Raw genomic sequence first — 12,047 nt, 5'->3', positions numbered from 1 at the left:
GACCTTGGGCACGCACGCACACGCGCCTGGCATGAGTTTTAAGCCACCGGGTCCGGGACACAAACCGCGGTCAACTATGTGGGAGTCCAGCGACATAGCCATTATGCTAACTGCTGGTTCCAATTTGGTTTATTTTTAAGCACAAATTTGAGTGACCTAGGCCCGGAAAGGAGGCAAAACATGCTTTTCTCAGGGTGATCAGGTACAGGGGTTCCTTTTATTTGATTTTGAGAGTGAAAGACCATGTTTGGAATTTAGTGAAGAGCTTTCCATTGGTCTGACCCCAAAAGGCGGGACATGTGGAAGCAGGGACTTGTAGATTATAGGTGGGTTCCACAAATTTTAGGTTGGTGATTGGAATGGGAAGTCTGTTTGGGGCCTGAAAGACAGAGACAGAGAGACAGAAAGCAAGAAATCCCCCCTATGGAGGATGGCCATGCCACAATCTTTTCATTTCCATTCTCCCCTCGGGATTTTGGACACAGGTGCAATGCACACCTGGCATGAGTTTTAAGCTGCCAAGTTCAGGACTCAAACTCTGATCGACTATGTGGGCATCCAGCAACTTGACCATCATGCCATCTGCTGTTTCTGGTAGTGCCCGTTTTAGTTCATTTCATTGCTAATAACGGGAAAAACTTAAAACTGGGTGATTTATAAAAATAGAGATTTGTTTGACTTATGATTCTGGTAGGCAGAAAGTCCACAGGCATGATGCTGGCCAGGTCACAAGCAACCGGACCGGAGACCAGACCCAGAACTGACGTGTGACTAAGAGCCAGAGTCCAAGAGTGGAGGCCACAGGCTCGACAGAGCCTTGAGTGTCCGTTTCTGCCAGCCAGGCCTGCTCATCTGGGGATGCCCTGCAGGAGGACAGCAGGTCAGAGCTGCGTCCCAGCAGGCAGGGCCTCTGTAAGCCGAGGGACAACAGGACCTGCTCATGCAAAACAAAACCCAGAATAGCTGCCACCCAGAGCCTCCCAAGTAGAGAGATGTCCCCCTAGAAGGGACTAATGGACAGAGCCCATGGCAAGCAAGTGTTGAATCCTGGAAGACTTCGAGTTTCAGAGAATCTCAAATCTTGTTGCCTAAAGCCATGAGAGAGGACGAGGGGATCCAAGCTGCATTTGGGGTCTCAGAGACAGCGCTGCTCTTTTAACACCGAGATCAGTACTGGCAATTTTCCAGCAAATGCCAACAGCTCGATAACTTGGAACGGCCCTAGACGTGAATCAGCCAGACTTCTTAAAGTTCCTGTAAGACTCCCTCCCTCATTCCGGCTCATCTGCCATCCTCCTCCTCACACAAGCTGTTTCCAGAGCACGATGAAAGCCTGTCGACCACAGAGGAGCCATATCTAGGCTCTGTCAGGCAACATCCCTTATCTTCGCAGCCTTGCGGGTCTTAAGTGCGTGCTGTATCTGAGCCTCTGTCTATTTTTACCCTTGGCACGTGGGTGCATACTTTCGCCACTGCCCTTTTCTCCTTTGGCTGCCCATTACCGTTCCTTCTTCCCTGTTTTCTTTTCTAAAAAAGTAATTATTTATTTATTCTTATTTATTCTTATTTTAAATTTGCTATAAGACATATGCGCTCACCAGAGACAGACAGAAAGAGAAAGTGAGAAAGCTACCCACCAGGTCCGGAACTCAAACCACGGTCAGCTATGAGAGAGTCCAGTGCCCTAACCACCAGGCCAGCTGCTGGCCCTGGCTGTTTTCTTTTCGTCCCTTCCCTCCTCCTGCTGCCTGGGTGATCTGTGATCTGTTAGCAGTGCCCGGCAGGGCGGATTCACAGCTGTTCTGCCTAGTCTGTCTTCTGCACAGTGGAAACCAGAATGGCAGGTCTGTCTCCCTAAGGCGGCAGCTGAAGAGTCAGCCTCACCTGTAAGCTGCTGCGGCCCGGGGTGGGTCCCACAGACACACACCTCAGAAGGCCTAGAAAGATGACGGCCTGGCTTGGTGCCCTCCCTGGAGTCTTGCCAGCACTCAAGTCTGCCTGGTGTTTGCTTCTGAGAGTCCGGAGTCATTCACCATTCCCAAGGGAGCCTCAGACAGCTCCGTCTGACTTTGACCTGGCTTCACCCCTTTAATTTTATCTTAAAAAAAAAAAAAAAGTTACCATCTAGGAGGAGTTCGAGACCAAACCCGAATCTGTGGAACCTGTGCCCACGTAAGTGGTTCTCAGTCAAAATGGAAGGTGGGCCAGCAGCACAGTGGCCATGCGATGTCCTGTGAGGCCAGAGCCACCTGGGCAGGCCCTGGGTTCACGTCCTGAGCCCTCCCCGTACCTCCCAGGCACTCTGTGCTGGCTCGTGATCTGAGCCGGCTGAGGCTGGGGGGGGGACCAGGAGTGAAGGTCCTGGTGGGGGCCTCTCTGTCTCTTTTTCTCATGGAAGAAGTAAAAAGCAAAGGTGGAAGTTCAGTTGGTTTCCATTGTTCAGCTTCACGGTGGCTGACTCACGAAGAGCTTCCTGACAGCTCTCTCCCTCTGTCACCACCCTCCACACACACACACACACACACCTCACTCATGCTTCACTCCACGAACTGGGCAGGTGCCTATACCCTGAGCACCTGGGTACAAAAAACAGGAACAGAGCTACAATTGGATCTTCTTTTCAATCTTTATTTGCCACTCATATTCCTTTAATCCCACCGATTGAGGAGAACAGCTGGGCACCATATTTGGAGCAGGTCAGCTGGCAGAGGGAGGCCAACAGGTGACAATGGGCCTCAGCTCTGGAGCCGGGAACAGCAGACCCCAAACAGCCGGAGAGCCCAGCAGGGAAGGTGTCCCACCTCCCACAGTAGTTTGTCTTTAGAGCACTAAGAACAGTTGCACCCATTGTCCCTTTTTTTTTTTTTTTTTAATAATGAAAAAGAAAACCAAACCCTTCTATAATTTATATGCTATTTTGGGGGGGGCTATCTACATTATATATAAAATATAGACTCTGTTTACTTTATAACACACATCTTTTCCCCTTGATAAATAACTCTTTAAAATCTCTAGTATACATGCCTTGACTTTTTATATATAAGTTTGGTTTTTTACATATACATACATTTATATATATATATACTCATGTTTGCAAAACAATAAATAAATGCTCAACAATGACAACTAAATGAATGCAATTTTGGTTTAAAAAAAAAAAAAAAAAAAAACAAGCAAACGAAGAACTGTCAAAGCACCAGACAGCACACAGAAGCGGTAATTGCTAGAAACTTCTCCCTCCCCTGGGCAAGGCATGGGGAAGAATACTAAATACATTTGGATGCCTGAAAAAGAAAAGGAGGTGCAAAGGAACAAGTCAGGTTATGACATTTGTTTTGTGTCTTAACCTGGGGTTAGACTCTGAATCAAAATAAGTCATCGTGCTTATAAGCAAACACCAAGGGGCTCATTCAATGACTTAGCCCTTGTGGCAGCTGCGGAGGACGGGAGAGACCTGGTCCAGGAGGTTGGGAGCGAGGGAGGCAGTGGACTTGTGATGACTCCATGGCTATTTTGCAGTCCCTGCCTACACCCGCCCGGGTGAGCTTTTGAGAGCTGCGCTAAGCATCAAGCCGTTGCATATACTATGTTCTTTTTATTACTCTATTCGCTGCTGGTGTAAACAGAAAGAATGCAACCAACTCAAGGGGATTCAGTAGTGCAACACTTCGGGAGCCTGACTGACAGCCAGACTCCTCCGTGCCCCTCTCAGAGGCTCCAGCAAAGGAGGGCCATGAGACAGGGCTGGGCGTGGGATGTGGGAAGGCCATCTGCTCCTAATGAGGTGGTCACTCAACTCCAGACTCCAGTGGGACCACTGAGCCCGTCAGCTTTGGAAGAAGCCCAGGAAATCTTAGCTCCACTTTCCAGATGTCCCAGAAGCCGCAATCACAGTGGGCCATCCCCTGAAGCTCCGGGCACACCCCATCTGCCTAGGGTGGAGCAGGCAGGGAGGAACGCCCCCTGCTGGAAAGGACAGATATCACACTGTGGACACCCACAGCTTTTCTGTCATGGCCCTCCTCAGCCTCACCCAGGGGAATTGAAAGTGGGTTTCTGAGGGTTTTTTCATAAAACCAGCTCCCTAGTGTCATGGTCTCTGTCTTGTATAAACTCCAGGGTCTTGGTGGCCTAAGTGAGGAGGCAGCGAATGGAACGGAGTCCCAGGTTACTGGGCCCAGCTTGTATTTAGAAGCGGGGTGGGGGATGAGGGGTGCAGGGCAGCTGTATAAGTAGAGTGGGTCTCAGGAAACCCCAAAGCTGAAAATCTGAATGTATGCATCCCCCCTTGCCAAATAAAATGCAAAGGAGAGATCACTGTTCACATTACAGTCACGATGGAAAACCTGACACATTCTGAGTACATTCAAGAGAAAATCAGACTTACAAAAAATGGATTGACCCGCAGTCGCTGTGGGAAGTGGCTCAATGCAGGTCTGAGTTCTAATTCCAGCTTCTCCACCAACTAGCTACGGGGCCTCAGAGATGCCCTGTCACTTTGGGACTTCCTGCCCCATCGGAGAGCTCTGAAGGTGCAACCTGAGGCAGGAGGAATCTTAGAAACCAGACTTCTCCTCAGCTCTGTCACTAAAGAAATGGGTGACCTTGGCCCTCACTTGACCTCTCTAGGGTGTAAAATGAAGGGACCGAATATATGAGACTCTAAGTCCCTTCGGAGGCAACTGCATTTACTATTACAAAGCTAACCCCCACCCCCCAACACACACCCACACCCACCAACGTTTGCAAGGATCAGCTCAGAAACCCAGTTGACGATTAGAGGTCAAACTCAGTAACTATGAGACAAGACGAAGAGAACAAGTGTCCGGGTCCAGATGCACGGCTACAATCCGAGTCACAATGAACTTCGAAAGTCCTACTCCCTGAGAGAAGATGTCGTCCTATGTGACACTCAGGCCCCCAGAGCAGACCCACGGCCATAGTCATCGTCAGCCAATGTTAGGAGCGTCCCTAACTCTGAGATGTGCTGCATCACCTAAAATCAAACCCAGCACAGGAAGTCCATTTTCAAAGAAGCTGAGTGATGTTTCCATCTTGGAAGGGAAGAAACACGGGCCACTTCTATTTGCAAGCGCTATCAGGAACCTTCTGGCAGAACATCAAATGTGACAGCCCACTCCACAACAGGGTGTCTGTCTGCACAGTGGCTGGAGCTGCAGGTCATGAGGTACCCCACAGGGTGTGGGAGCAGACCCCCAAAGGGTGTGACTTGGAGCTTTTCTGCCTAGCAAGAGCAGTAGAAGAACCACCTTTCTTCTGGGGAGGCACTGTGGTTGGAGGAGAAGGAAGATTTGGGATTCGACTGACCCCACTTCTACTTAATAGTTGGGTGACTTTGGGCGGGTTACTCTTCCTCTCTGAGCCTCTGTTTTCTCACATGTAAAAAGGGAATTAAACAACAACAACAATACTATAGGGTCATTCTTATGGATTGAATAAGATAATGTACTTAAAATACTCTACACACAGTGGCCAAGTCTTGGAGTCAGCCACACCTGCCCCCAGAGAGTCTAGATCTACCTGACCCGGTGGCATTTGCTATAGGGTAGGCTAAAGTCTATCTGGGCCACCCCACAATGCAATTCTCCCACTGAAGGGAGAAGCCTTAGACAAGCTAACAGTGGGCCCAGGCTCTCTCTCTCCAGAAGACGCATACGCTCCATATTTCTCAAAGAAGCCCAAGGCATTCACACACGCTAGGGAGACCAGGTGAAGGCTCTGACCAACTCCCTCTCTAGAACTCGGAACTTGGGCCGTCCACAGAGGCCTCCAGCGGCACCCATGTAGAGATGCAAGGGGGAAACTGAACACGGAGACTTGTTAGCACTGCTTTTACACGGTCGGGTCATCGAGAAAGTCATAACGCATTTTTTTGCAAAGAAAAATATGTCATGACTTTTCTGCTGACCGAATACATCGGGCCTTTGAAACACACTAGAAGAAGCACAGAGGGGCCGGGTTACTGTTGGGCCTCAGTGCAGGGTCTGTGAGCGGATGGGACCCAGACTCCCGAGGGCACCTTTAGGGTTGCAGGGCTGGCAGAGTCCTTCTTAGGAGGTTATAGAAAATTCGAGATTTCAGCCTCACATTCCTGCTGTTTGGGTAGCATAAGGACAAATGAAGCACTCAACATGTATCTAAACCCACTGGCTGTAATTTTTACATTAAAAAAAGAAAGATCTAGGTCTTTTCTTCCTCTCGTTCCCACACCTACCTACTGCATGCATTTCAGTAGACAACGATTGCGTATACTTACTAAAATAGGTTTTCATGCTTCCTTCGAAGAATCCATAGTCTTTCTATTTACCCCAGCCTCAAAAGAGAATTTTTTTTTCCACGATGAATATTTTTCACAGAGCTCAGAAGCCTTGGGGGTGGGTAGGAGCACTCCCAAATATTATGGTGAAATACTAAAACACAGAAACATAACTCTGAATCCCTAGGAACACCCTTTCCTTAAAGTATCAAGGCCTTACTAAAACAAGATTCATAGAATCGTCTAGTTTTCCTTCTCTTCATCCTTAATCCCAGCTGTCCGGGCAAGTTGGAAAAACAGAATTCTCTCTACTCAGTTTCCACAAAAACTACTTTTCCGGAGGGCGCCTTAGGAAAATGGGAACCAGAAGAGCGTGGGATGCGGCCCTCTGCTCCAACTGGGACTGGGACACTTCCACTCCAGTCAGTCTCCAGTTCTGAACTGGAAGCTGCAAAACTGGAGCGCTGAGCACGGAGTTCATTAGCAGACTGGGGCCTGTCATGAAACCGAGAGCTTCAGCTGACTCACCATCATTCGTTACAGGAAGGCCGGGAAGTAGGTGAATCCTTCCAGGTGGGCAAGCAAGACTTGCTCCCCTGTTCTAGAAAACGAACCACAACCCTCCCCCTGGTGTTTGACGCATGCATCTTGCACCTATGGGTAGCCTGGGCTTCACGCATTGACCCTAGGGAGGAGAACAGAGGACGCAACTCATTGGACTGTGTGTTGTCAGATGCCGCTGATTCGGAGGCAGAGGGGTGGATGCTAAGCCTCTTAAATTCCCTTCTGGTTCTGCTGCCCATTATCTGCAAAGAAACCTGCAGCTCAGTTGAGCGCAGGAGACACCTGTCTGACCTCAGCAGGTCTGCACAGAAAAGCCACATCCGGCCTCCATAAAGGTCTTACGTCGGGTGAAGGATTAAGAAGAGATAAGGAAAGAGTCATTCCTGATTTTCAAAATGAACTCGAGCTGGCCTTTCTTTCAAGACCAGATCTGAACTGTTCAGAAGGATCTGAGTGACACTGGTTGACAGCAAGCACTTATAAGCCCTGGGGTGCGTGCGTGCGTGTGCGCACACACTCGGTATCTAAGGAATGCTGGCTCTTCCTTTTTGGCACTGCCTGTTGGAGCCTGCAGCTCGCCATCTCTCATGAAAGAGAAGACAGGAGACTGAGTAAAACACGATTTCCCAACATGTAACCTCTTCAGCCCTCAGTCCACCCCTCAGAGGACACTAACCCTCCATTTTAGAAACACAGAAAATTATGTTCCTTGTTGCCGTTCTGTTCTCTTTAATACCTATCGACATGTTTTTTCGGGTGTCAGAATCCTGAAAGCAGAGGCCAAAGCTGAAGAAAAGAGCCTGGGCTCTTAAGGGGAGAGGGTTTTATCTGAGTGAAACAGAAGGCTTCCCCTTTGAACCCACGCAGCTAGGCAATCACCTAAAAGCCCTTCCCGGCTGGATCGGAGGTGGGTGTTGGAGCCCCAGGTAGCTCCAGGGCTGGGCTCCCTCTGCCTCTGTCTGGGGATCCTTGCTGCCACCCCACCCGGAGGCACCCAGCTGTCCCTTAGTCAAGCCCTGGCTTGTAGCTGCCTCCTTGGCGCCACCTGGAGAGCATGTGTCGAGACCACCTCAACACCCAGGAAGGAATCCCTCTCAAGTGCAAGTCCGCCCTTCCTGGAAATAAGGTCATAAGGTAGCTCCTTGCAAGGTTTCTAATTGCTGACCAATTCAAAGGGATATTTTCTTCCCAATGTCACCCATTTTCCATGCAGCAGGTCGGGTTGTTCTTTCCTATCCGCTTAGGGAACCCTGCTTGGACTTCCTGTCCCCAATGTGCAGGACCAAACCCGGCGAAAGGCCATGGCCCCCTCAGGAAGGTGCACCCTCAGAGCTTCCTAGGAAGGGATCATCAAAAAAGTTATGTACTTAGCTACTAGATACCTTTCCTTCAGGGTCTAAGCCGAATAAAAAGTGGCTTTCTGCTATGGGAATTTTCCCACCAGCCGGGCCCATCCCCATCCCCACCTCTCCCAGACTATCAGGTTTCCATGGACGTGTGAAGACGCGCCTTCTCCTGCGGGTGGAGGGTGCCCGGGAGCCTGGCTCCCACAGAGCTTGCCATCTGACACAGCGACGTGACCTGCGGGGCCATCTGGCTGGCAGAGAAGGCCAAGGTGTGTGGGTGGATGAGGTAGGGAGGGGGACAGGCCCTCCTTGCTTGTCACAGTAAAGGGCAGCAGAGGTGGCGGACCTCCTGGCTCTCCTGCAAATCCCCAGAGGGCACCACCCTGGAGGGAGACCCTCCTGAACCCTGCCAGGCTCTGCGCTCAGCCCAGCAGTCTTCTCCGGGGCCACTCCCCTGGGCTGGCTTCACCTTCCCAGGTGCGGTCCGCGCGCCCTGCCCTTCCTTCCCCAGCATCTGCGCCCCTGGCTGGGCCCCAAGCAGAAGGCCAAAGCAGCAGGTCCCGCGTGCTAGCAGTAGAGGGACATCCGGCTCCGGCGCATGGCCTCGCTGATCAGGTAGGCGGGACTCAGCTCCGGCTCCTCCGTCATGATGGCGATATTCTGCCACTCGCCCGTCTGGCTGGACCTTTTGATGGTGTCCACCACGCACAGGGCGTACAGGCAGTCGTCGAAGGTGGCGGCCATGGTCAGGGGCCGCCCGTCCCACGTGCGCCGGTCGTCCTGGTCCTGGAAGGCCTGGCGCACCGCCTGCATCATCTTGATGGTGCCACGCAGGTAGGGCGCTGGGATGTCGCTGAAGGCCTTCTCCGGCAGCAGGGAGTTGCTCACCGGCGTGGCGTCCTGCAGCAGCAGCTCCTGCTCCGGGGCGCTGTTGCGCTGCCCGTACAGGTCAGTGCCCACCGCCAGGAGGCGCCCGGCCGAGCCCACCACCGTCACGTCTTGCTTGAACTCGCCGGGCACGTTGAAGTTGAGGGTGACGGTGCAGCACACGCCGCCCTCCAGCACCATCTGGAAGGTGCAGAAGTCGTCGCTGGTGATCTGGCGGATGCCCTTGATGTGGTCGGTCTGCTTGACGAAGGTCTTGAGCAGCCCGTGGACCTTGACGGCCTTCTGGCCGGTGAGGAAGGTGAGCAGGTCGATGATGTAGGTGCCCACCGAGTGCAGGCCGCCGCCGCCCATCAGGTCGTCGCAGCTCCAGTTGTACTTCTTGCCCAGCAGGCTGCCGCCGTGCACCTGCACCTCGCACACCAGCAGCTCACCCACGTAGCCCTCCTCGATCAGCTGCCGCATGCGCACGAAGGCCGGCAGGAAGCGCAGCACGTTGCCCAGGATGCTCATGAGCTTGGGGTAGTAGTGGGCGGCCGACATCATGCGGAAGGCGTCCAGCGGCGTGGCCGTGCGGTCACAGATGACGTTCTTGCCGATGCCTGCGGGCGGAGGGAAACAGCAGGTCAACTCACGGCCGAGAGGGGGCGGTAGAGGGCGCTGGGGCCCTGGAGAGACTGCCCGCCCTGGGGCAGCTTTGAAAATATTGTATTTATGTAAGGGACCAGCAAGTGGCGTGGTGGTTAAGGTGCTGGACGCTCCTACTTAGTTTCTTACTGTTCATGTCCTGGGCCTGGTGGTTTGCTTTCTCACTTTCCCTCTCTCTCTCTGGTCAAATTTAAATGAGTAAGCAGAATTAATTAAATAAAATATTTTATTTATATAAAATAAACCTTTTATTTATGTCAAAGTTCACCACCTTTCATTTATACAAAGATAAGACATTCTCTATATTTCAATGTTACAGTAACTATTCAAATAGAATTACTTTTATTACTGAGCCATTGGTATTCATTTCAATACCAAGGTAACCTTTCATACATTTAAGTAACCTTTATTTTTAAAATATTTAAAAATATTTGCCAAAATAGGGACCAACAGATGGTGTCGTGGTTACATTGCTGGGCTCCCATGTAGTTAACTGCGGTTTGAGTCCTGGAACTGGTGGCTTAAAACTCACACCAGGCACGTGTGCGTGTGTGCCCAAAGTCCCAAGAGGAGAATGGAGGAGAAGGGATTGTGGCATGGCCATCACTCCTGGGGTGATCATTTCTTGCTTTCTGTCTCTGTGTCTTTGTCTCTCTGACAAGTGCACACACCCTATAGCAAAAATCGCTCTTAAAAAAATTTTCCCAAAAGAATATAAAATTTTCCATTTGGATATTTGAGTACATCTACAACATTTTATATACATTTATAACATGTACATGTTACACATAGTGTACAATACATAGAAATATATTTTGCTTTGATATTGTTTAAATATAAAATATCTATGAAAGTATACTCTCTAACTTTTTACATATAATATGAAATAGTCATATATTTTGTTAAAATTATCTTCTGTATAAAATGTTTTCAATGTTTTACTTTCTATGTAAAGGGTGATTTGTATTCAAAATGTATTATTATTATTAAACACATCAGAGGAGGCTAGTATATATATTTGAACAGAACCGGAATACATAAGCTACATTCTAGTCAGAGCTGGTCTGAGCAAGTGTGTGGAAGACTTTCTTAATGACACCCTCTGAAGATCTAAGCTTTTGGCCCCTCGCCCCCACACATACCATTGCCTGTTGAATGGTAACTTGCCCGTTGAGCTTGCTTTCTGGGTGAGGACTAGAGTAGTCACAGATGTGTTTCTTTAATGCTTTTCTCCTCCCATAAAGAGTTGATATTTCCTACATCGGAGGGATGGGCAGTGCCTGGTTCCTCCCCATCCCCCATCTGCCTCCAAGTGGGGTCTGTTGCTTTGGGACAATGGCACTCAAGCCAAGCTAGAATTAATCCTATGTGATGACAGTAATGGGTGGATAAATTACAGGAAGACCCAGATTCCTAAAGGATCAAAGGAGAGGAGAGTGACAGGGAATAAGAAAGGGACTGTTCTGTAGAAGCCAAGTCAAGAAAGAAGAGACACGACTCAGCTGGACCTGGAAAAACAGCCAACTGGAACTCAAAAAAGAAAAGAAGAGGAGAGGAGAGGAGAGGAGAGGAGAGGAGAGGAGAGGAGAAGAAAGAAAGAGAGAGAGAAAGAGAGAAAGGAAGGAAGGAAAGAAGGAGGGAAGGAAAAGGAAAAGAAAAAAGAAAAGCAGGGATTTGTCAGCAAGCCAGATAAAATGTACAGACACTAGGTGAGGAGACTTGAGTCAAGATGGGTGCCTGCCTGGGGCAGGTCTCTGTGACCTGGTTGTCCTCCCACTGGGCCCCTCTCTTGGACATCTGGCACTACAGACATTGAGAGAAGCCAAGGGAAGTTGAGGGATGAGGTGACCCCCCCCCCCGTTTGGCCTGACTAGGGGTGTTCAGGTGACAAATCCACCAGCTCTTGCAACAAGCTGAGCTCACTGTGCACGTCTGTCCAGGGGGATGCCTGAACCAGGCCGGCCGTGGCATGTGACGCTCTCATGTTCCCACGGGAAGAGCTAGGAGTGGGCAGCCCAGATTGGAGAAAAGAAATGCAGATGCTGTCAACTTCCATGAGCGCCTCGTCCTGCCCTGAGTGACAGGCCGGGAACCTACAGAATGGCATCTCGTGACCTTTCCCGTTGGGCAGAACTGGGCGGGCCCTCCTGACAGCCATGAAGAGCAATCAGAAGTGCTTTTTTTCTTCCTTTTTTTTTTTTTAAAGAAGTTTTTATCTTAAGGCTTGTGTGCTCGCCAAAGGGAGAAACAGAGACAGTAAGAGGGAAGGTGAGAATTCACCCCCCCCCCCAGAAAAAATGGGAATGCCCACATATCTTTCCCTCATT

General features: G+C 50.2%; 1 protein-coding gene across 1 annotated transcript in view; it reads right to left on the bottom strand.

The window, feature by feature from the left end:
• Positions 1–6,114: 6,114 nt before the first annotated feature.
• Positions 6,115–12,047, bottom strand: part of GFOD1 (Gfo/Idh/MocA-like oxidoreductase domain containing 1) — an 89,141-nt gene continuing 83,208 nt past the window's right edge. Inside the window, exon 2 of the mRNA XM_006141174.2 lies at positions 6,115–9,674. Coding sequence (XP_006141236.1) covers positions 8,755–9,674 — 920 coding nt within the window. The 3' untranslated portion in view covers positions 6,115–8,754. The remainder of the gene's footprint in view (positions 9,675–12,047) is intronic.

Source organism: Tupaia chinensis, unplaced genomic scaffold (genome assembly GCF_000334495.1).
Source record: "Tupaia chinensis unplaced genomic scaffold, TupChi_1.0 Scaffold000048_1, whole genome shotgun sequence".
NCBI lineage: Eukaryota > Metazoa > Chordata > Mammalia > Scandentia > Tupaiidae > Tupaia > Tupaia belangeri.
Note: the sequence above shows the minus strand (reverse complement) of the source record. Positions and strands in the feature narration are given on the sequence as shown.